Source organism: Pyxicephalus adspersus, chromosome 5, assembly GCF_032062135.1.
Source record: "Pyxicephalus adspersus chromosome 5, UCB_Pads_2.0, whole genome shotgun sequence".
NCBI lineage: Eukaryota > Metazoa > Chordata > Amphibia > Anura > Pyxicephalidae > Pyxicephalus > Pyxicephalus adspersus.
Genome location: NC_092862.1, coordinates 47523485 through 47549805, shown reverse-complemented (window position 1 = coordinate 47549805; position 26321 = coordinate 47523485). Strand labels below are relative to the sequence as shown.

Genomic DNA, 26321 nt, shown 5'->3' with positions numbered 1-26321 from the left:
CCTTGATGGCAAGTTTTTACCAGGCATGTGCTCACTTCCTGGTTATGGGCTAATTTGCATTGCTGGTGACTGATGACATAAAATAACATATCAGATCTTCAGACAAGAGCATATACCATAACAGGACAACAAAGGCAGAAAGTTGAGGAAGGCGCCAATAGGTGAACAACAGGAACATAGGTAAAGACTAAAAGCAAACACTGGTTGCATAGAAATGATATACAACAACAACCATAAAGTAGACTGCCTTTTGCCAAATTCTTATATTAGCTTTCATTTTCTTGTATGTATTTTTCTGTATGTATTTTCTTGTATGCCCTGGAAGAATAAAAAAGTCAGCTTTTTACAACATAGTATGTGTTTGTGTGTTCCCTAGTGTCTATACTCGTTTTTACATTTTGGTTTATATATAGCTAATGTTGGCTTATAAGTAAAATTAATTCTACGTTTCTTGCAATCCTAAGGATAGCAAATATTTCAATGGACATTGCAGTGGAGGCAGCAGAAATGCATTCAGGAAGAGAAGCTGCTCATCTCATAGAGATCTGTGAATGTCCTCCTGGCTATGCTGGCCTTTCATGTCAGGTGATCTGCAGCCCTTATTTTTTTTGTCTTCGTATGGAAAATATTATATTTTTCTTACATACCATTGTTTATCTTATTAAAATCAGGAGTGTGCACCTGGCTACTACAGAGAGAAGGTAACAGAAGTAAATGTACGAGGACCATGGCCTTTCATTGCTCCATGTGTACCTTGTCAGTGCAATAACCACAGTGAGATCTGTGATCCAAATACCGGAGAATGCCTGGTAGGTTTCCTTTGTGTACAGTATTACATATTCATATAAGAAATAGTTCTGTTTTTCTACGATTACAGTATAAAATTTGTATGTTTGATCTAAACAGTAGTTGGAAGAGATGTGTTCACCTTTTACATTTTTTGTGCTGAACATAAATTCATGATTCTGCAGAACAAAAAAAACACTTTAAATGGGTGTTCATAAAACAGACAGATTGTACTATTGCAGACTGTACAGAAATCTTTGCTATGTAGAGAGAAGAAAGTTCCTCCCTTTTACACTGTGCTATATTGGCTACTTTTCATCTTAGTGAGTTATATTGCTCCTTTTACGTTAATATGCCTTATACATTACACACCCAGCAGGTCAATTCAATTTGTCAATTTTTAGCCTGTTCTGCTTTACTGACACAGGAGGAGTGCACATAGCAAGAGCAAGTGAATTCCACACTAGAAGTATATCGCCCATTGGGCCTTCTATCCACCTATTATGGCAAATATGGTTTCACATGCTTAAAATATGCCTGTAATCTATGCAAATCTATGTATGTAGAGTATGCCAATTTTATGTAAATGTAATTGCTGTTATAAAATTTGTTTTCACACATACCAGGGCTGCAAGGATAATACTGCAGGACACCAGTGCCATGTCTGTGCATCAGGTTACTACGGCAGGGTGACGGGGTCAATCTCTGACTGCTCACTGTGTGCCTGTCCCAAAGGAAACTCCAAGAGGTAAGATCTTTTCTCTATTTCTATGCCACTTTCCTGGGAAAGGAAATATTACATATCATAATATGTGACCGGAAATAAAGCTTTTTTAGTTTGCATTTGTTACTCTATTTGTATAGGTGCCCATGGTTTTCATACAGGTGTAAATGATCTGATTGGAATTTAAAGGTTATTGGCATTTTATCCTGTTTTATTATCTCTTAGCTTTAGCCCAACCTGTGTACTAGAAGGTATTGATGATTTCCGCTGTGATGCCTGTCTGCCTGGATATGAGGGAAAATACTGTGAAAGGTAGGCCCAAGGTTCCTTTTCACAAGTTTTAACCACCTGAGCGTTACACTGAGGTCTAGATTTCTGTACCAAAAGTGATCCACTGTTTTTCATGAAATTTTTTTTTTAAATTGTAGACCTGTAACTTACAGAAATATGTCTGAACAGGGGTTCTAGTAGATAATATGAATATAAAAAATGTATTTATTTTATTTTATTTTTTAAAATTTTTTTGTATTGGATTGGATACTGGAGTTTGTATTCAATCCAATACAAAATGAGCGTTTGAATTTACCAGGTATGTACTTTGTATTAATTTTATATTATTTTGTATTGGATTGGATACTTAAGTTTGTATCCAATCAAATACAAAATATAAATTTGAATTTCCAAGTTATTTACTTTTATTTTATTTTTTTTTATTTTTTGTATTGGATTGGATACGGGAGTTTGTATTCAATCCAATACAAAATGACAGGTTGAATTTACCAGTTATATACTTCGTAATTTTTTGAATTATTTTGTATTGGATTGAATACAGGAGTTTGTATTGAATCCAATACAAAATGTTTGAATGAGTTTCAATTTGAATCTCCCGCACACGCGCCGACGTCATCACGCACGCAGGGAGGAGCCGTCCGGTTTTTTTTTCTCTCCGCCAGACGGCTTCTCGCTTCAGAGATCATCCGGCGCTGGAGGAAGAAGGACGTGGACGATCAGCGGGACCAGGTAAGAAGCCGGCCGGCGGAACACAAGATGCCAGCCTGCGGAACACAAGATGCCGGCCGGCTTCTTACCGGTCCCGCTGGCACCCGACGAAGGACCCCCGACGCTGGAGAGGGAGATCGGCGGACGACGATCGACGGAGGACGACGCTGGAACACGAACACGTCGCTGGATGAGCACAGCGGGACCAGGTAAGTAAGGATGGGAAAAAACTCGGGGTTAACCATCCTAGCCATTTTTTTTTTGCCCGTACGAAGGTCGGGCTTAACGGCTAGGAGGTTAAAGTACATTTTTGGAGTAGATTATTTTTAGCAGATTAGTTTATCTCAGTACTAGCAACAACCCATTGAGGACATAAAACTTGCAAACCCAACAAATGACCATTCAGTAAAGATGCTTGGTATGAAGCCCAGTGGATGGATGCCGATAAAGAAGACAAAATATATTATTTTAAAATAAACTCTTGCTGTGCTTTAATGAATGTTGATTCTTTGTTCCCCAACTCAGTTTAGCAAACCTCACAAATTTCTGGAGTTGATTTACAAAAACATTGAGACTTCCGCAAAAAGTGAATGTTTGCTTAGCAAATAAAGTCAAAAATGCAATTATGTTAAAAAAAAATAACAAAGCAGGTTTTTTGTTTGCACTTGAATGGGTGATTAGACTAAACACAGCTTCTCCTTATTCACCAAATGAAGTGAATGATTTTTTTTGTTCTAGTAAATCAACATCATTATGTTTTTTATTTTAAATTGATACATTGATGATGTTTAACAATGCAATGTCAGTGTGATCATCATAGGAGTATTTTAGCATGTCGGTTTCTTTATAGAAAAATTTCAATATAAAGATTTTAAGAGCTTTACCTTCAGCTTTTTAGGTGCTCATTTATATCACATCTGGCATCAGTGGAGTCAAATAGCCAATTAGTTTAATGAAATGATTGGCATACTAACACTGTTTTCTCTTTTTACATTTTAGGTGTTCACTTGGTTATTTTGGCAATCCAGGTGAACGAGATGGCAGCTGCCAGTTATGTGACTGCAATCCAAGTGGCTCCTTGCATAATCACTGTGACAGAATAACTGGCCAATGTGCTTGTAAACCTGGAGTGACTGGACATCTTTGTGACACATGTGAAGTCAGGCATATCCTCCTAGAACAGCAATGCATATGTAAGTATCTTTTGTGTGTGCGTATGATGAGTCATTAGATCACATATAGAGAATCCTGTAAATGATATGTAGCATTACCTTCTCTTGAATGAAGTCTCCATAGGAATACAGAAACGCAATTCTGTAGGTTTCCCTGAAAGCTCAGCTTCAGTCATGCATAAAGAAAAGACACAAATGTGGGTTTATTTTGTTTGCTTGTGCCCCAATTGTGTGTTCCCAATAGGAAGACAGTCAGGAAAAACATAAACCTTTCGCTGTTCTATAGTTTGGTTGGACTTCACTATGAAAATGTAAAAAGCACTCATGGAAGTCAAAATTCAGTGACCAGTAGCAACCAATTGGATTTGAGATTTTGTTTGTTTCGTCAAATAATAATATTATAGTTTGAATGTTGGATTGTCTCTATAGAGATCATTAATTTCTGTGCCATAAGTTACAGCTTACTAACATATTACATGTTCTATTTCTAAATTCTTAGCATGTGATGATGACTGCACAGGACCATTACTAGATGATCTGGATGATCTTCATAGAACTATATTCTCTATAAACTTCACTGGAATTGTCACAATACCTCATGGATTTATGTCACACCTGGAAAACACGACTATGCATGTAAAGGTAAACATGCATGTAAACTGGTAAACTAAAAAGTTCTTATACTCAGCTATACTCATAATACTTTAAAGGGGGTGCTGGGGGTCTGTAATGTGTATGTAAAGGCACAACAGGTTTTTTTTCTAAGTCTTTAACCCCCCTAGCGGTAATCCCGAGTGTGACTCGGGGTGGATTTTACCTGCAAATAGTGGTAATCCCGAGTCACACTTGGGGTAGCTTTAGCCTAAAAAAAACCCCACTTACCTTGCTCTGTTGTCAACCCCCGGGGTCCTGCCGGTCCCCGCAAGTCCCGGGGACACATCCTGCTCCCCTGATCCCCAGCCACGCAATGCAGAGACGATCTCTGGGGTTTTTCAGTGACGTTGGTGCATGCGTTGGTGCGGATGGGAGGATCCGCGGGAAATTCAAATAATTTTGTATTGGATTCAATACAAAATAGCTGTATTGAGTCCAATACAAGGAAATGTTCATATAATATATATATAATTATATTACTTATGCTACTGTACACTTACATTACATGCTTAACTGTTTTTTTATTTTATTTTTTTAACAGATTTTTGTGTGTTTTTTTTTTAAACAGTTTATTATTAAATTTATTAAATATTGGACATATTTCGGTGAGTTATGCCTAAAAATTATAGCCAACAATGTAAAATAAATTTTCATGCAAAAAAATATAACGCTTTTTGCATGGAAATTTGAACGTAATTAAAATGCTAGGGAGGTTAAAGAGTGACCAGGGATTAGACCAGGGGGGCTGGACCTTTTGCCAAGTTTTATTACTGATTGTGTCCCAGCTAGGAAGGTGCGGCCATAATTTGTCTTGGAAGACAGTTCTACCAGGACAGAAAGTGATGGAAAATCCTTCAAAGACAATACTATGTAACAGATTCTTTCTAAGAAATTTGATCAGTTTTTGAGGAGATTCCAAAATCTTCCAGGACAGGAAAATTAAGGGAAGTCTGCCAACTGGAACAGAAAACAGGATGCCATACTGAATAGGTGAACAATGAAGTCCTAAAAGTGAATAGAGTGAAGTAGAGGAGAAAGCCAGAGGTAGCATTTCAGGTGGATAGGTTAAGCAGATGAGTTAGTATGTTGTCATTATGATACACAGTAAAATCAAGGGCATTTACTGGTATTTTAATTTGATTGTGTAGAAGGAAATATACTTTTTGATGTTTGATCATGTTACACATCCACTGTGTTTACCCTAATTGTTTGGAAAAATCTCAAATCATTTTCTTTTTTTTACTTCTTCATAGCCTAATAATATATACCAGGCAACATTAGCATACATTTTCACAAATCTGTTCTCATAAAGGGAAATGCTGACTATATAATTTGTGATATGAAATGTTCATGAGCAATCCTTAGCTGTTTTGTGATCAGACATGCCTGCAGGAAGCTGTTGTTTTTCTAGTAGCTAGAGGTCTTCATCCTCATTTGGAATGTACAGAATGACTGATTAAGAACTTTTATAGATTGAAAAGGGAAAACACACACTTTGTGGTCCCATGTTCTATCCACAAAGGTCCCAAGCCTTTTATATGGTCTGGTTATAGGAAAACAAGGGGGGGTCCATGCACATTATTTTTTACATAGGAAAAGTAAACACTACATCGTTTACCTGTCAATGATAGCTGTTCAGAGCTAACCCCTGCAAGAGGTAATCTCCATCATCATTGCTTACATTCGCTCAGCCATTCATGTGAGGCAACTGTCCTCTGCTAACCTGTTGCAGAATGGGCTTGACACAATGACAGAAGTCTGGCTGAGCTCCTGTCATTGTTCAGGCAATCTAAGTGCTGGTCAATGACAGCTGACATCATCTGACTCAATGACAGATATAATAATGTCAGAACATAAATTGGATTCATACATTCTGAGTTCTGATCTGAGTTCAGAAAAGGGAAAAATCTAGTTTGGAATCAATTCCAGGCAGATTTTTATTAAACACCTCTGGTTTTGACTGTTTTGGGAGGTATAGAGCACAGAGCATTGAGCTTTAGTCCATGAAACATTTCTACTGCAGTCAAAGTTTGACTAAAACAAGTGATTTTCACTGCAGTAACAGTACAAGTTTATATAATGTTCCTTACATTGCTTCGGTCTCCACTTTGACACAGTGGCAGCAATCATTCTATTATCCTGGCAGGACCAAACTACTGTAAGCTTATCAGTGATTGGCTGCTGTGAATTACTGCACACACTAGCTCACTGCTTCCAAACATACTGTAAAAAAAGTTAATTATTTTCTTTTCTGGATGGTCTTTGTTTTCTCTTTATCACAAACCTATTGATATCCCCCTCAATCACCTCCGTGAGAAATGTAATTAAAACCCATAGAAGAGCTGCAGATAATAATGTCCAGACGGAGCAAAGTAGAAGAAATTTAATTTGTAATATTTATGATGGCAGAGTCAGTGCTTAAATTGGATTTGCAAAGAGGAAGCAGTTAAGAGCTCAATATGTTACATTTTAATCAAGTCTTATTTCAGTGTGAGACCAGCCTGAGGGTGCAAGGAAATATCATTTTAATATGCAATCTGATTTGTTGTTGGCTAAAATGCCATTTAACGGATCAGCATATGAATTGTTTTGATTTTGAATTGTTGTAAACATTATAATACACATAAAAAAGGCTCAAGAGATTGTAAGAAGCAGTTATCATAAAATTTCATTTCTCTCTTTTAACAATATTCATTCCTTCAGGGCACAGACACATAAGCTACATAAGTAGTTACAGCAGAACATTGGATTACATTGGGGTTCAGCAGCAGCTTCATTGGGTCTATTGCATGTCACAATGCTGTTCCTTTGCAGATCTTATACACTATTTTCCATTGAGAATCAGTTACTAGACGTATTGATTGATGGCAGTTTGTGTGTTTTTTATTTAGCATATGTCATGTTAATAAATAATTACTTCTGTCCTAAAATGTTGTGGGATAATATTTATTTAAAAATCAATAAATATCAAGGTCATTTGGTCAGGTGCTAGAAGAATATTACTTGGCTGGATTTGGCTTTGTGAATTAAAAAATTTTGATTGGATTACCAACATTTACATATTATTTGTATATGAAGGATTGGACTTTTGTGCAGAATCCCCCCCCCCCCCCCCGTCTATTCCCTACAGCCTTCTAAATAATCAAATCTAGACCCCCTACCCTGGGCTTACCTAATGTTTGTAATGGCAATGGCTTCTCTGCAAAAATCTGCTCGGAAACTGACCAGTATAGTAATTCCCCATGCACATCAATGAAAGCATTCTCCATTTGATATATTGGTAGTGTCTTATTTAAGTTAACTTCAAGAGATAGTCACTGGGGTAGAGATGACATGTCTAGGTTAGATCAGTGGGAATTGAGGTATTTTCTTCAAAAAGTGTACTTTAAGGTCTCAATTCGTACAGGTCATCCATCAGATCTTGTTTCTATGGGTTTTAGGTACAAGATCTCTGTATCAGAATTTTTAGTGCCTGTTCAGAATTTTTAGTGGCTGATGGTGTCTGTATCCCTATTGGATTTTTTTAAAACTCATATTACACTGTGATTGGTACAGCCAGAATGAGTATACTCCTTTTGTATCGGAAAGTGACATTCTATGGACATGTGGATGTACGCAAAAATTTAAAAAACACATATAATCTAATATCGCTAAGAGATGGAGGGGATGTGAAATAAAAATAATTGTATGGTCATATTAATTCTAACTAATGTCCTATGAACTTTGTCACAGGAATCTATGTTTACAAATTCCAACAAGACTCAGAACCTGGACCAAATATTGGGACAAGTAGATGCCATATCTGCAGACACAGTCCTGCTACATAACAGAGTGAGTAACAGCACACATCATTTCTCGAATCTAGTCTTAGGATGTCAAGGATGGGTCAAACTGTGAATATCTCTTAACATACAGAAATGCAATGATGTTTAGGATGTGAGAATTGTAGATTTTGTAAAATTGTCCTGCAGGTGACCCCCATGCATGTGTTCAATAAAGGAAAAAGGCATAAATTATTTTGTGGCTATTCACAATTTATGCCTGCTTAAAGTGAATGACAATACCAATTGTGAATTTTATTTGTTTTTGCTTTTAATATTGAGGCTGTTTTATGTTAGCCTTCGACATTGATATAGATCCAGAAACCCCTTGGAGGTAACTGAATAAGTAAAATTTTTTACACTTTCCTAAGCTACCATGAACCTAAACTCTACATTTTTTATTTAAAAGTTGGCACAGGTAAAAAAGCATGGGTTCAATGTGCAGAATTCCACCATCTACACTCTGAACAGAAGCGAGGAACTAATGGGATTTATTTACAAAATGCAAACCACAATTAAAGGTAAAGTTCATTAGATGTTATGATGTTTCCATAAATGTCTAGGAGTCAACAAATAACCATGACAATGGCATGCTATGTATTTGTCCTCCAACAGATTTCAGGTAGGCAGTAAACAAAATATTGCAAGATTTAAAGCAATAATAAGGATTGGTTTGCCTTTTTTTTAGTTCTTATAGAAGTAGCAGAAAGTCTGAATGAGACAGGTGGCAGTGATGCCCAGCTGCCACTGGATTACCAAGAAGATGTTTCATCCAAACTGGAAGAGATGGGAGCAAAACATTTTAGTGATCACAACAAAAATGCTGTAGAAATTCTCAAGTAAGGATTATTAAACTTCCTGCATTTCTGTATGTAGCATGTTATTGTGTGCAATGCTGCAGTAATCTCCATTAATGTGTGAATGCATACTACACCACATGCATACTATGAGCACATACTACATGGGGTATATACCAGAAGTATGGGCAGGACTTATGGGTGGTTCATATTAAGGATCAGGAGGTCTGAATACATATACATCAAAATGCTTCCAATACTGTGCTTAATAGGCCTTAAAATTGTTTATTGGTCATGTAAATATAAAATTGGTCATGTGGGGATGGATTATATGCAGTTGTTTTCCGAAAAATGATAGCAGATACAATAACCAAGGCACATTTTCATAAAAAATATGGTGTCTTTCTGCAGGGATTCAGAAGACTTACTGTCTAAAGTTCAAAAGGATTTTGGGAAGCCACATGAAGATGTAGAGAAGCTGAAGACGAACCTTGAGAATACATTATCTCAGCACACAAGCAAATTTCATGCTGCTAAAGACCTCATCAATAAATCTGCTTCAAACACTAACAATACCAACAACTTGCTGGTCATCATCCAAAACAATCTGGAAGACTTCAGTGTGAGTTTTACCTCTTGTGTAAAAAAAGCAATTATGTTGACCTATTTCAGATGGGAAAGACACAATTTGGAAGAATGTATTGGGTTTCAGGCTACCTCATTGTGCTTTACTTGATGGATTCTAAAAGATGATTGTGAGAATTAAATCACACAGGGAACCTTTACTCTGTCTATTGGAACATCCATTGGCAACAGTTACATCAACATCAATGCCGAAGGCTGGATAATTTATATCTGCCACTTTCTCGGTTCTTTATACCTTGTGCTTCTAAAGTAGAAAAAACTCTAGGATACAACGTGATTAATATTTGTCATACAGCTGACATTAAAGAATCACAGCTGGGTTACTATCAGGGGGTCTATAGACACAAAGTTGTTGGCTGCCTAAGCAAATTCCTTTTTGGTAATTATGACTGTAATTTCCAAATCACTAAAAATGTGTGGATGATTTCTATACAAGAAAAAAAAAAACACTTCTTTACCTTTGCTGCCTTTAGGCACAAACCTACGGTTTTTATAGTAATCTTTCCCTGTAGGTGGATACAGATGGTAAAGGTGACTTTAAAGATAAAAGGTTTGATAGTTCTATAACATGTAATTTATTAATCACAAAAAAAGAATGTTACCTAACTGGACATATTATAAAATTCATTTTGCAGGCAAAAAATCTTAATCTTCAGGAAAACAAAAACCGTTCTGTGATGTTGATAGAGGAAGGTCTTGAACTTGTTGATGAGGCAGTGTTACTTGCAGAAGACACTATTAATGCCACATCGGTAAGTGTCATTTTATGAATGAGCTGGGCAAAATACCATAGTAAAAGGTTACTGTAAACTGTATTTTATATTTTATGTGAAGGTGTTGGAGATGCACCAGGAAGAGCTCATTATGTGGAATACTAAGCTTAGACATCATGTAGATGAGCTGGTTATGCAGATGTCAAAGAGAGATGCTTTGGACCTAGTCTATAAATCTGAAGATCATGCTGCTTCTCTTCTGAGGCTTTCACATTCACTCAACAAGTAAGGACACCTAATATATAATAATAACAATAAAATGACTGTAATATTGACTTGCCCAGACTGTGTTATTGTGGTCAAAGGTCGGCATTTTAACACAATAAACATAGAACAGGAGAGTGTTTTTTTGTCATATACTTGGTATATATTTCTGTATTACAACATACAGTAAGTACAGTGAACAAAACAATTGAAGCATTAATAATATATGTCATTCTAACACACTGGGGGTCATATGAGGTAACAGAAAGCAGCAAATATAACCTCTTTGTAAATAGGTCCCTGCTTCAATATTCTGTGCTATAACACTTGACCCTGTGGGTGTATTGCTGCCCATGTTTATTCCTCTGTAATGAGTTCTTAGCTTAAGGATTCACACCTCAATATCAAGGAAGTGCTACATTTTATGTGTAGTACTATTTACATTCATTTTACATGCATTAGTACAAGTAAGCTGTGTTTTGTTGGAAGCCCGTAATACAGAAGTGGGGTTTGTATGCACAGCCCTTCATAATGCACATAAATACACCTTGAGTATATAATACAATAATGAAGATATTAAGATTTTAAATACTGCATTAGTGTTTTTTAGTACTTTTCCTGTATGTTCATTCATCTGCTTCTCGTTATTACCATATATGACAAATACAGCTTAAAAATTAAAAAATATGTGTTTAGTTCTCTTTCAGATGTGCAGAATACTTCTCTGAATGCCACAAATGCCATACATGCTCACTCTGGTATAAAGAAGATGATCGATCAAGCTGAAGTCCTCGCTGAGCAATCAAACTATACCATCACAGAGACTCTAAGACTAGTAAGTAGAATGTTTACTGAAGTGTGTTCTAGCTAGAGTTGTTTAAACCTATAGCTGGCTCACATTTTACACCTTAGTGCTGTGGTGCATAACCACATATACATTCATTTTGGATGAGCTACATATGCATACCACTGCACTAAAACATGATGATGATTCAACTATTCCAATGCAGGCCACCACAATACAAAGCAGATAATTTGTGTTGTGCATTGTCAATGAATGATTATAGGAGCATCTTTTAAAATGTTCTACTGCACATTATCCCATAAAACAAACCCAAAAGTGTGAATCCAGGCCATATAAAGTACCCATTTTGACCATATTTATGCAATATTAGCACTAAAGTTAATTTTTCATGCAGTATTTCACAATCGTTCATCTGTGTGTACTAGGTACAGATGTATTCCCCTAATTCCTAAGACATATCACTCTTAAAGAATCATTCCTTCCAATAATAAAAAAGTTATTGGTGAAGTTGTGATAAGAAGCTAATGGCTTCCTGTCTAAGGATTCCAGTGCTGAGAACTTTGTTCATGCCTAACTTGGTGTTCTCTTTGTTCCTATCCAAATTCAACCATTTCTGCTTCTCCTTTAACAATCTCTATTATTTAAAATAATTGTACCTAATGGCAAAAGAACATGGCTAGAAATTTAGGCACAGAAATCTAGCCACTTAGTCACCTTAAACATTGGAAAGCATTTGCTGGTTTATTTTTCCAGCATTTACCAAATGTAATAAAGTAGCTATTTATGTGTGGTACTTCCTCCTCCTAGATTGTAAGCTCTTCTGAACAGGGTCCTCTCCTCCTTTTTTTATTGTTTGTATCTTTCTGTCATTTGCAACCCCTATTTAATATAATATGTTGGTGCTATATAAGTACTGTCTAATAATATTAATATATGTTTAGGTGGACAGCATATACACCTTAGTTAGCATGAGAATTTAAAGGTATTATTATTATTATTATTATTATTATTATTATTAATAATAATAAACAGGATTTATATAGCGCCAACATATTACGCAGCGCTGTACATTAAATAGGTATTGATTATTTGAAGTGCCAAGTAAAGGTTAGTATGGATTATGGTCATAGTGGTACCAGAGAAAACAACTGGACACGTTACAGCAACAAATAGTTAGTGGGAAAGTATTTATTTCTGTGCCCGACATATTCCCTAATTATTGTTTACATATTCTGACAAAATCCCTTATTTCTCTGACAAAATATATAACTGTAAATAGATATGTTTAGACACAAATACAACTGCTGCAAAGTATTTTAATTCTTTGTATTTAAAAATTGTCTTCAGATAATTAATGCATTCCCGTAAAGGCTAAACAGCCAACATGGGCCATCCAAATCCTCTGTTCACAATTTCCTTTGTAAATTAAATCAAAGCATTGCTCATATATTCAGAGAAAGAGTGCCTCTCAACACATGATGATGAGTAGCTGAGAATTAACATAGGAAGAATACTTGTCATGAAATAAATACAGCCACTACCTTCCTAATAAAAAATCTAGTTGCTGGCTGTTTTGGTGACAATTTAGCTATAATTCTTTGTGTCTCAAACCTGGAACAAATATGTATAAAAGAAATACAAATATGTACAAATCAGGCAGCTTACCTGTGTGCTGTGCTTAGGCTGTATTTAATATATTTGTATTCTGACAAGCATATTCAATATCTCCCTTTATACACAAGCTTAAAGTTAAAAAAATATATTCCCTTTGTTAGTTATGTACAATGCAAGTAATGTAAGTAATGCAATGACTGATTCTTACCTGTTGTGTAGTAGAAACTTAAGCCATCCTTCCTCCTTCCCAAGTGCTAAGAGAAAGGGTCTCTCTGTCCTAATCACATTTTCAATTCTAGTGGTATACTAAGAAAAAAATGAGAGGAAAAACAAAGAATCAAACACATGAACAGAAAATGACATTCCTATGTTCATTATGTATACATACAGTATAGTACAGAATCTCCCTAGGTGCCATGTTACAAAGAATTGAAAGATTAAATTTTCTGTTCATTTGAGAAAATCATTTTGTTCACAAAGGTAATTATAGTTTGGCTTCATTGCAAAATGGTTCTTGTAGCAATTATACATGAAATCCCAATTCTTACAAGTTTAATTATCCATTAAAGTAATGTATAGTAGATTGGCATGTAGATTAGACATATATTATCAATGATTCTCATGTAAATGAAGGTCCTGACATTACAAAATGCAAGTCACAGTGATTTTACCCCCTTTTGCTTTTTTGTCCATAGGTATCTGGACCAAATGGATCTTTGGATGCTTCATCAAAGAATTCCATAATGTTTAGCTCACAATTGTTAAATGAATCCAAAAACTTAAGCAGCAACACAGAAGGTATTTTCTTTTAAGTCTGTACCCATTCCTAATATTTATTGAACAGGTGGAATTAATATACACTTCAATGCTTCTGTCTCTTAAAATTATTCTAAATGTTTTTTTTACACTCGAAATGTTATTTAGAATATTGTAAGAATTACAGAATCCCAGTAGTGGTTGTTCTATGCAAGCTTTACAATCTTTGACATAGGTTTGATAATAGTTTTAGATATTCCAAAGCAATGAAAATTTGCAGCAATATGAATAGTGGCAGAATGTTTTAGTTAGACCTATTCCCAAAAAAAGAGTCTGGGCGAAGATTTATTAAGAATAGGAGCTTTTTAAATTATTTACAGCAGGTAACAGAAGATCTGACTGTGTTTGGCTTTTTGTTACAAGATATAGGCAGGCAGAATGTTTAGATTTCTTTAAAATGTGTCAGTCCTTCAAACAATCTGTGAATGCTATACACTATTTTTATTTTAGTGTGGAATACATTAGTGATCCATTGTTGGCTTTCCATTTCTGTCTATGGTCAGTCTTTCTCCCTAACAAGGCCCCACTATTGCACACAATGGTTACAATTCTAAACTGAACTGTGTATGAAAAGCCTTTACTTTGTATGTCTACTAAGCCTCAAATAATCTAATTTTCACTATAACATAATGTCAGTTTTATGAAAAGAGAGTTGTGCTGCTTTTCTTAGCACTTTCCTTTAGCAGGTAAAATCCAGTTGAAGAACCTATTGTTTGCTTCCATAGGCCTTGTCTCTCATTTGAATGGACTGAAGACAAAAGTGGATAAGATACAAAAACGTACCCGTGTGTTTTCTGACCAGATAAATGAGCAGCTGCGTTCTCTGAGAACCCTGCCGAATGGTAAGTGAAATATCACTTGTCCTCTTCCTCCCAGCTTTGCAGTCTCTGTGGAAAGCGAATAGGGAAAAGAAAATATCTTTCTGTTTATAGCTGTGATACATTAAATTGGCTTTTATCCTGTAGAGCTGTGTGAATATACGGCAGTGACATTTTCTTTGGAGACAAAAATGTCTTGCATATGTTTCCCAGCTGAAGAAAACATTGATAAAGACAGACTTCAATATGTCAGCCTATTAGCTCATTGGAGTTAGGGTTCTATTTCTACCATATATGAAGGCCCTATAGGTCCTTTTTTTAGGGAACAAATACCATGATAATATAAAGGTATAGAACCACACAAATATTAGACTGATGCCCCGCTGCTTGTTGGGCAAAATGGAAATTAAATGGCATTCTCAGAGACTGATCTGCTCGTTGCAGCAATAGACAAGCTGCACTATGCATTGTCTTTCCTTTAATGCAACACTTAAGATGGTACACTGACTAACATCTTGCATAGGGGCAAAATTTCCACCAATCTCCATGCACTCCGGGCGCCGTCATCTTCTCTTCTTCCTGTTCTTCATCCTATGTCACCCGACCAGGGCGCAAGATCGGGTGATGTAGGATGAAAAAAAAAATTGACGATCTCACTGTGCATGCGTGAGATCGGCAAAATTTTCTCTCTTCGCAAAAAGGCTCCTTCTGCGCGTGCCCGAAGCGCCCAAGAGCCTTTCGGGATGCCTGACGTAGGTATCCTGGGAGGCTTTACGCTCCCATTCATTCTTGACTGCCTAGGCGATCGAGAATTAGAGGGCGGTGCTGCAACCGCAGTGTTGCACTTAAAAAAAAAAACACACAGAATTTTTACTTAACATAAAAGGGTTGTCTACCCTTTTATGTAAAGAGAAAATTCTGAGTTTAGGTACGCTTTAAAAAACACTTGTTGTTAGCCCAAAAGCGGAAGAGAGATTGTAATTGTAAAGTTGCTTATCTGGCAGTTGTATTTGCTAACTAGATCAAGTAATAAGTAATCTTTATGATGTACTAGCCATCGATTATAACTGGTAATAACAAAGTATTTTAGAGTGTCAGTAGTGGTTGTAGTATAATGTGACTTCCTATAGGACTGGGTGCCAACCCTTGTTCAATAAAATGAAGGATAAGAAGGAAGAGAAAAAGCAGGGTTTTTTTGGCACATAAATAATGGTATATTATCTTTTCAATAGACAATAAAAAATATAAATGGGAAAAACATAAGAGTTTTAAAGATTGGGCACACTGTGTTCTTGTGGTCCATGCAGTGTCAAATTGGCCCTGAGAGGCACTTTAACATAATAAATTCAACCTACATCACAATAATTTCTTGTGGTATAATCAATCACACTTTGGCCCTAGGGGGCTCTAGACATAAAAAAATCTAGCCAATCATGTAAATTCCTTGCCATACAGATACTAAAACCTCCAATCATTTATTCATGTTGATTGCTGTACCTGGCCCGTTTCGCCCTAAAAGGCTTCCTCAGGGGTATCGGTTTATCAACAGATCTTTGGCACTTGCGATAATTAAGTCTAAATTAATAAGAATTTTTTTATATCTTACATTTTTTAGTACATATAGACATATCTGTGTATAATTGAATAAATAACTTAATATTTTAGTACATAAAACTTAGGTCAGTATCCATAATTATTAGTTGCGGTTAGGATCAAATACTTCACAGATCATAGAAATTCTATTAATCCTTGTGTACATATAAATAAACTAAGTGTCAAGAGACCCATTATAAATACCCTGAAGTATTTTAGATGTAAATAAGTGTATACAGACTTACATGGTCGTGTAGGGTAGATGGCAACGTTAGCTGCAAACGTAGGGAGGAAACGGATTGGATTTTAAGTGGATTTTAAGTGAGGTGATAGCAACATCTCCCCAATCATAGGAACGGTAGTTTCAATATATCTAGTAAGGGTCCCAATAAAGATGATATTGAGAAAAAAACTACAACTGGTAATAACTTGGTAAATGTAACTGTATGTGTTTATTTTATGAAAATCAAAGCAAAAAGACCATAAAAGTAATGATTTCCTTTATTTTTCAGATACAACTCCTAAACTTCAAGAGGCTAAAAATCTAGCTTTGTCTGCAAATGTCACTGCAGCAGGCACCCTAGGGCATATTATGAACTTTAGCCAGAAGCTGTCTAATGCCACATCTACATTGTCCAGGGTGAATGACACATTGCAGACGACTAATGCGCTTTTAATTGACTCCTCAAAGGCTGGTATGTAGCTTACACGACTACAATAAAATCATTATAATAAATATTTGCTACATTTTGCTCTAGTATCATTTGGAAAAATAGCCTAGCTACATTTGTCAAAACAATTCTAAACCGAAAAAAATATTATTAGATCTGAGGTGGATCAGCACTAACTGGGCAGTTGAACTAGAGGGACAGCACAGCGGGGTAAAGCTGTAGACCTGTGCATTATTTTGCAAAGGGGATACACTGTAGGCAGTTGGTAACTGATGAAGTGGACCATGCAATATACCTATAAATCCATATCGATCCCAATTTTAGAGATGTGACAAAGGCCAAAAATGGTAAAATGCCTAGGACCCCATTCTGCCTTTTATCAGTCTATGGTTAAGATTAAAGAGCAATAGAACACATCTACAGATAATGTATATAAATGAATGTACATGCTTTGGGATCTTTTATCACAAATTAGGACTACTGTGATTCTAAAGGTACCTATACACATTAGATACTCGTCTCCTGATCTGTCTGTTTTCTAACGCCTGTGAGACACTAAAGGAGTGCAATAGTTGGACAGGTTATGAAAACTTTCCCTGTCTTCTGTTGTTGTCCAGTACTGGAGGTATCTGCACCTGCTCCACAGACATAAAATGAATGGTCACCTAAAGTGACCCCTTATTTTCAGATATTGTTTACACAGAAGTTTGCGATGACTTTGCCACTGTCTACTTTAAAGATGTCTCTAGACATCACAGAAACGTTGGAGATGCCGTATAGTCATTAATTGTTTTTTCTCCATGATAGAAAATGTATTAAACAACTGGGCTCAATGGCCTTTTGTATTTACCCTCTAACTTATCTCTACAACATGTTTTATTTTTTTTTTTTAGTCGTTGAAATATGTGTGGCTTTCCAAAGTCTAATATTGTGTTTTGTCATTGTAGCTGTATCAGCAGAGAGCAGAATTAAAGAGGTGGAGACACAAGCTAACATTCTGTTGGATAGACTGAAACCAATGAAGTTGCTTGAGGAGAACCTAAGCAGGAATCTATCTGAAATAAAGGAACTGATTAATCAAGCCAGGAAGCAAGCAGCATCAGTAAGTTCGAAAGATGGTTTTACCCGTTTTTTTAAAAAAGTACGTCCTTTCTAAACAGATATTCCTATCTTTAGTCGAAATTGGAGAGGCAAACCACTTTCTACCATCTTATTTTTCTTTGGGACACTAGATCATTGTTCTTGGGTTTCTGGATGTGGCCCATATACTAAGGTCTACCTTCCATGTTGGATTTTTCATTATTTTATAAAGTATACAATTAAATAGGAAGTGCTGGAGAAACATGAGCAGGTCACCCAAAATGATCCATGTGATAGGGAGCTTTATTAGGGAGTGTAATAGACATTTAACAAGACATTTAAAAAATAACATTGGTGTTGGTCTATATATTTGGTACTCCCCATTTATAGAGGAAGATGGTTTCACTTCAGACAGCTCCTTCCTGAAGTAAGTACTTTAGGATATGTTCCATGTAACTTGAATATTACAAGCTATTTAATTGCTACTTTCTTTCTCTTGTCAGTGTGTCCCTGTAATACAGCTTTTTCATGTAATGAAGTCAGTTTATTTAGAAACAATACAAATGTTTTCAGATATTGTTTTTGATTTTTCTGCTAAAACGCTCCTATAAATCTAACATAGTAGCTGGTAAAGTACACACATGTATGCTGAAAACAGTTATAGGCTGTCTAACTGTCTAATGCAGGAGAACACTGGGCAATCATTAAAAAGAATTCCTACTGGGTCAATTAGTGGGCATTTAAATGCTAAAGGCAGGTTATCAAACCTGTTGAAAATTAGGTATTAGGCCAGAATGTAATATCTATATGTAAAAAGAAGGTGTTTCTATATTTGAAGGGCTGAAAGTGATAACATTTATTACAATAAAAAATGGAGAAAGTAAGAGACATAGAGCAGGGCAGGGTTTTTAGTGGCCAAAGAGAACAAATGCATATTTGATCTCTTATGTATTCATTTCCAACATATCCATAATTTTACATAAAGAACAGTGTATAACAAACATAACACAGTACATTGCCTCTACCAATATGGAAATGAGGGATTAGAGGGGTTATACGTCTAGACACATGCTTCTGACATGCATTACACCAATATAAAGTTACATCAACTTCTGCTGGTCTAATGAAAGGAAATTATGTGGAACTATTTCATGTACTGGTTACGACACCCGATGCGTTCTCCCTTAATGGCTTCTTCAGGGGTATAAATGATAACCGTGGAATGTGGTTGATGAATCAAAGCTAAATTCTTACTGTAAATTGACCCACGTAGAAATTTCTATGGGATAATTTCTGTACAGCGTTGGAATGTTCATTTTTGTGGAGAAACTGTGGAATAGCAGATTGCCAGTGTACAGAACCTAGACTGTAGTCTCCTGGAGGGTGTAGGATGGAGGACATGAAGTTGGAGAGTCTATGGTTGTTTTCTCCTATAGGGAAGTTCTTGTATGAAGCCTTCACCACTGGCTTTTGGCAGCTTCTGTCAGTCGGCAGCTCCTCTCCAGCCATGTATTTGTTAAAGACACACTGTAAATATTTTAATTTACTTGTCTCTTTTTTATATTTAATGAATGTAGATTTACATTTTAGTCATTGTTTTTTACATCTTTGTATTTGGTTTTTTCTTTTCAGATAAAAGTAGCTGTTTCAGCAGACAGAGATTGCGTGCGCTCTTACCACCCGGAGATCCATTCAACAAACTTCAATACTCTGACATTAAATGTAAAGACCAGTGAGCCTGACAACCTTCTGTTTTATATGGGCAGTAATAATAAGGTGAGTCTATATGTGCTAGGAAGGTTTTGTATGCAAAAGGAATTGTGGGCAAATACATTTACATCAGAAATCCCTTATTCCTTTGTTTTGTTCTGTACAATAGGCTGACTTCATGGCAGTGGAGATGAGACAGGGTAAAGTTTCCCTCCTATGGGATTTGGGTACTGGAGCCACAAGACTTGAAGATCCTGATGTGCAAATAAACAACAACAAATGGCATAAAATACATGCAACAAGGTAAAACTGTTATATTCCCATAATCATTTACTGTAATTGAGGACAATTTTACAAATATTGATAATTACTGCGCAGTGTAGAAGTTTTCAACGGCAGCTTTTCCATGAAGATTTATAAATCTGTGTATATTTGAAAATGCTGTTGTATACTTAATATTATTATTATAATTACTGTTGTATAATGCTGTTGTTTAATGTTGTATAAATGTTGTTGTATATTTGTAAAAGCTGTTGGTAAAAAAAATCTGTAGTTGTGTCTGCTCCCCTTCAGATTTCAGATGCTAGAGGTTTAGAAACCTTGTCACCCAAAATTGCAGGATAGAAGCACAGAACAAAAATATTTTATTTAAATATTTACTTGGAGTGTTTTTCCTTCTCATAACCGGGGCTGGATTTCTGGTTAGGCTACCTATGACATTGGAAACAAGGCCATCACCTAGCCACCCAACTCCTTTAAATCTGCAATCTCACAGATAATGGGCTACAATTAATTGGCATAAGTACTTTTAGTTGTCATATTTGTCAGATGTTACTGCACTGTTCCACTGAGGTGAAAGAGATCAGTGAGAACACTGATGTACCGTATTTTTCGCCGTATAAGACGCTCCGGCATATAAGACGCACCCAATTTTAAAGAAGGAAAATCTAGAAAAAAAAGATTCTGAACCAAATACTGTACTATTCCCCTTCTGATCACTCATGTGCCATTCATACCGTATTCCCCTTCTGATCACTCATGTGCCATTCATACCGTATTCCCCTTCTGATCACTCTGTGCCAATTTAAATTCCCCTTCTGATCACTCTGTGCCAATTTAAATTCCCCTTCTGATCAACCTGTGCCAATTTAAATTCCCCTTCTTCACTTACTGGTACGGTACCCGTCGGGGAACTCCGTTAGGGCAGTGATCAGCTTGTTTCCAGCATGCTTCCAGATTCCGTGCTTCTCGGGGGCGCGTGTGCCGGCTTCTCGCTGTGCTCTGCAGGAAGGAGGAGACTGGAGGCGGAGATGCGCTGCAGCCAGCATCGAGGAGAGGAGAGAAGACGAGATGCACGCAGGATCGGGGTATCGGGTGAGTATGTTGTTTTAATTACTTTTTAAAACGGCATTTGCCGTATAAGATGCACCCCCTTCCCCCCCCCCAGTTTTGGGGGAGAAAAAGTGCGTCTTATACGAGGAAAAATACGGTATATACAATAGGGTCATTCTCACAAAAATTTCCTAGAACTTCTGATGGGTCTGCAAAATTTCAGCAAACCGATTTTGTGGACCCATCGGAAGATCGAGGAAATCATTACAGGGGGATTCCCACGGCTGCATTCATGAATGCAGCCGCGGTACTCCACCTGTCAGTGTGAGTCCCGTGGCTGTGCTCATCAATGAATGCAGCCGTGGAAATAAACACAGGATGATTCCCACGGCAGCATTCATTCTTGATGAGCACAGCTGCGGGACCTCTGTGTTCTTGGATAGAGATTCTCTATCCAAGAACAGATACTACAGGGCTGCAAGAGTAATCAGGCTCCGCTCCCCTAATTGCTCTTGCAGGTCCCAAAAAATTCCATCTCGACGGCCGAATTTACACAGGCCGATCTCGCTTACATGTTCAGTCCCGATTCGCCGCGGGATTAAATTTTAAAATTTGGCTTGCTCATCCCTAATATACAGTAACCACTGTTCCATGTCACATCTGGGATGTAATGATGAGTGCACCTGGCTGGGGAACTTCAGCAATGTTTCAAAAATGGGATAGAAAGCTAAAGGTAAAAATTTCCTGCAGTTATGTTTTTAATGCTCATATAATATTTTGAGATCGTTGTTGTAATCTCATAACCGAGTCACTTTAAGAAATTGTAGCTGTATATACATTATAAAGGCTGTTATTATAGCAAAATATTTTTATGTGCATAGTTTCCACTGAAAAACTGATTAACTAATCATTGATATCATATTCTAGGTTTGGTAGATCTGGCACACTGACTGTAGAAGAAGTCAACACATCTCAGAAAACGTCAACTAAATCCTCTTCCTCTCCAGGGACCTCATCTATTCTTCATGTAGATAATTCCACGCTAATGTTTATTGGAGGCATTGGGGCCAGTTTACAGGTATTCTATACTACTTTGTGACCTGTACATGGAAAATATATATTTTGGTATCAGACAGCTCATCTAATAAAAGTGTAGTGATTTAAAAATTGATAAAATTTTATAGCCTTCCAAAAATAGTTTAATGTTTTAATCTCCCAAAACAGGAACAGAGCCCAGTTCACAGCTAAAGATTTGATTTAATACTTGTTACTATAATTCAGATAAATCCAGATTTACTCTCAGCGTTATGGACGTGTAGAACAGTAATGGGTAGTTTTCTTTTAGATGTTCCTTTATTTTATTAACTCCAGGATTTCATTTTTTTACTTTTAGATGGTTTTTTTAAGGAATTAATAGAAAGATCTGAACATACAGTAATTTAAAATGTTTTATTTGGTTTTAGAAGTCACCAGCAGTGCAAACGATAGATTTTAAGGGATGTATGGGAGAAGCATTCCTGAATGGCAGATCTGTTGGCTTATGGAACTATGTTGAGAGACAGGGCAGATGTGCTGGATGCTATGGAAGGTATGTATTGAAGTGATATTTGCTTTGCTAGTGGAAATAAAGTGCTTTATAGAATTACAAGTTTAAGTTATAACAGATAGTAGTTTGTTGGAGCCTACAGATCAAAGTCCATGTCTATTGCAAGGTAGTAAGAAATGCCCTGCTTTAAAATTCAGAACTCATTCATAATGTCCTTGTATATGGACATATGCTTGTTTGGTGCTTAACTTCATTATATGTTGTAAAATTTGAAACCAAGCTGAGAATGAATGCAAAGTCAGAAAAAAAATGTATTTCAAATATCAAGTAAATGCATTCAGATTTCCCAAATTTTATGGCTACAGAAAAGCACATATTAGCTTGCAAGTTATCTTGAGAAATAGAAGATATTCTTTGTACCTATCAAACATAAAAATTCATAAATATAATATTTTAATGTATACACCTTTTTATGCAAAGGAAAGAAAACTGTATTAAAAAAAAGAATATACAGAGATAAGAAAATAGAGACACCCCTGAAGCCTATTTTTAGTTTTTAATACTATTCAAAAAGATGGTTTTTTTTTAACAATTCCAGTTGCTGAAAGGAGGTGATAAGGCCACTAATGCTAGCACATTTCTGATGCTGTATGACACATGTAATATTGGTTTGTAGCAGCAGATGGCAGTATAAAACAGCACACTACATGATGTAATGGTTATTTACTGCAATAAGCCAAAAATGAAGAGATACAAAGTACAAAGCTCCATGTTTTTGGATATAATGTTTTATTATGCCTAAATGATTGTCCAAAATATGCACAGTGTGTTAGGTTTCGTATATCCTTATACTTTTTTTGTTTTAACTTTTAAACCAGAAGTGGTATTTGTCCAGCCCTGGTTCAGAGTCATGGTTTCTGTCCCTATCTACATATTGTAATTGTGTCCCCATTTTTCAGCCCTCAAGATGAAGACACTTCTTTCTACTTTGATGGCAGTGGTTATTCTATAGTTGAAAAGACAATACGACCTACAACAACACAGATATTAATACATTTTCGTACATTCTCACCAAATGGTCTCCTGCTTTATCTTGCTTCCAATGGAACGGTATGTTATGCTTTCACTGTCTTCTCTACATCTTAGATTTCTAGTTGCCTGGCTGTCATAACATTCTGGAAACTTCATTATTCATTCTATCCCACTAATATAGCACAATAGTGTAGACCTGTGGACTTAAACTAGTTAGGTATCGTTGTCTATACAAAATCGGTAAGCAATCCCACTTTCCATCACTATGAATCCTGCTATTACCTTTTAAAGCTGCAGATGTAGGCCTAATGAGAACAGGTACTTTAGTGAGTGGAGTTGATCAGTATTGGTAATTACAGACAGTTGGTAACTGCTATAGGCACCAGTGGCATTGATGTGCACCTGAATTTAGAAACACTTTTGCAAACGAAGCTCATAGATAGGGTCCCTCGCAGGACAAGATCATATATTTTTTTATATTGACATTTCAAGCTAATTCGGAAGAAAACAACTGTTCACCTTGTGGTTTTGCCTCTGTAGTGCTTACATATTACATTGGAAGTTTACAGTAAGCAAACATTTTTTTCATATTATAGGACTTAAAGAGGAAAAGGTAACCCTTTAGATTCAGAAAAAAGTGTCAGATTCATGGGCAATGTAGGAGATTTCATTTTCAGTTTTATGGCAGCCCTATAAACTGGAGACAAACCATTCTGCAGCTTTGTCCAGCAAGGTTGGATGACGCTGTGTACTAGTACAACAATGGCATTTAGGTGTGTAGAACATGGCAGAAGCTAGGTTAAAGAAGGGAATGTGTAGCTCGGAATACTATTTTAAAAGTCTTTGAAATGAAGTCTAATGCTAACTGGATAAAAGTGTTGTACCTTATTATATTCAGACTCAGTTTTTGTATTGAGTAATGAGTTCTCCCATTCTTTTTCTTTTTATTAGAGGGATTACCTGTCTCTGGAAATTGTGGATGGAAAGTTGAGACTAACAGTGGAACTTGGTTCAGGACCTTTAACATTAACAACTGATGGACGTTACAACGATGGTAATTGGTATAAGGTTGCTTTCCAACGGAACAAAAAGCAAGGTATGATATTGATATGATGTGAACTTCATTATTCTGTACTTTTTTACATATGCAATTATACAGTGTTCTACATAATAGGACGTGAAACTTGAATCAGATTAAAATACATACTGACATGACTATTTTTTGCACTACAAAGAAATATAAAATTTTATATCTTGTATGCTCATAGATTATTAAAATTAAGCAACATTTGTGCTATTGCATATTTATGTAACTGGTATCTTAATTATAGCTATTGTAGTATGTACCTGTGGCAAAATGTAACATTTTTATAAAATTGTGTTCTTTGTTAAGGTATCCTAGCTGTTATGGACTCCTACAACTCCAGTCAACGGGAGACCAAACAGGGAGAGGCCCCTGGTTCAGCATCAGACCTAAATAGGTCAGACAAAGATCCCATATACATTGGTGGCCTTCCTAGGTCCAGAGTGGTGAGGTAGGTTATACTGATCTCCTGTATTGTCTTTTAATATTAAAGCAATTACACTGTCTGCATCATTGTGTGACTTGGATCAGCTGACAGATACTTATTGATGTAAAAAATGGAGGGGAGTGTAAAAACTGGTTATTTTTTGTGCTGTCTCTATCCAGTTGGGTAGATCTTTTTTTCTTTCTTGCCTAGAGGACTTAAGAGGAAATTAGAGAAAATATCCCCAAAGTAAGATTAATTTCCATCTTAGACATTTGTCCTTGTTGGATTATTTACTTTCACCTCCTGGTATCTCCCCAGCTGTGTCATAAATAGTAGAAAAAATGCTACATAGGGTCTAAACCTTCCCTATCTTATAAAAAAAGTATATTCATAATTTTACCAGATAATTAAAAAGCAAAACATACATTTTTATAATATTTCCTAAAATATACCATTTTACTACATCTGGTGTCTGGACTGATTTTAACATGGCAGACTTGTGGGCTCTCTAAAAATACTTATATCAGCCCATATTTCATTACTAAAAATCTCCACTAACCTGTATGTCTAAGGGGGTGGTGGGATAGTCTTTTCATTTTACCAATGGAACTTACTATTTACACTTATTTACCAGTGACCAATAGAGTTATTATTCATTCTGTTTTTACCATCCTTTTTTTTACAAGTAGCAAATGTCGGTTATGATTCCGTACCAATGGTGGTTATTACTTTATTCCTTGGGGGACATACAACAAGTGTCCATCAGACACCAAAATAATTTTGACCTGAAAAGTAATTTCAAGTTTTAGAAAAAACAAATTTCCACCACCTTCCCCTCTCCTGGAAGGTGCATAATGGAGACATATGCAAACTTTTTCCTGTTGATGTTTCTTTGAGAATCAGGGAAAATATGACTTGCAGACAAGAAGATTAAATGCTCTGTGGGATGGGGGAGGGATGATCAGGCTGAAATTACCACCTCTTGCTGATAATGGGTATTAGAGTAATATCAGCACCTTGGTTAAAGCAGACCTTCGCACCTAAACAGCAAGGTCCACTATAATGACCACCCATCCCCCTTGCTGAAAAACCACTTAAAAACAGAAGTGCATAAGACAAGCTCTGAAAACTTTGAGAATACAGAAATCCCTTTTACAACAATTAGGGATTAGCAAACATATACCAGCATACTTCAATCAGGATGGAACAAGGTCATTA

The 26321-nt window shown here is 36.2% G+C and overlaps 1 protein-coding gene across 2 annotated transcripts in view; it reads left to right on the top strand.

The window, feature by feature from the left end:
- Nucleotides 1–26321, top strand: part of LAMA1 (laminin subunit alpha 1) — a 101600-nt gene that overhangs the window by 55258 nt on the left and 20021 nt on the right. For both annotated transcript variants that reach the window (XM_072411412.1, XM_072411413.1), the window contains 24 exons: nt 465–585; nt 672–809; nt 1413–1534; nt 1736–1822; nt 3509–3702; nt 4181–4323; nt 8068–8166; nt 8566–8677; nt 8845–8995; nt 9365–9575; nt 10234–10350; nt 10433–10596; nt 11272–11410; nt 13690–13792; nt 14536–14652; nt 16734–16916; nt 17840–17994; nt 19605–19748; nt 19852–19985; nt 21942–22092; nt 22478–22602; nt 23520–23670; nt 24544–24688; nt 24986–25127. In XM_072411412.1, the coding sequence (XP_072267513.1) occupies nt 465–585; nt 672–809; nt 1413–1534; nt 1736–1822; nt 3509–3702; nt 4181–4323; nt 8068–8166; nt 8566–8677; nt 8845–8995; nt 9365–9575; nt 10234–10350; nt 10433–10596; nt 11272–11410; nt 13690–13792; nt 14536–14652; nt 16734–16916; nt 17840–17994; nt 19605–19748; nt 19852–19985; nt 21942–22092; nt 22478–22602; nt 23520–23670; nt 24544–24688; nt 24986–25127 (3348 nt within the window). The remainder of the gene's footprint in view (nt 1–464; nt 586–671; nt 810–1412; nt 1535–1735; nt 1823–3508; nt 3703–4180; nt 4324–8067; nt 8167–8565; nt 8678–8844; nt 8996–9364; nt 9576–10233; nt 10351–10432; nt 10597–11271; nt 11411–13689; nt 13793–14535; nt 14653–16733; nt 16917–17839; nt 17995–19604; nt 19749–19851; nt 19986–21941; nt 22093–22477; nt 22603–23519; nt 23671–24543; nt 24689–24985; nt 25128–26321) is intronic.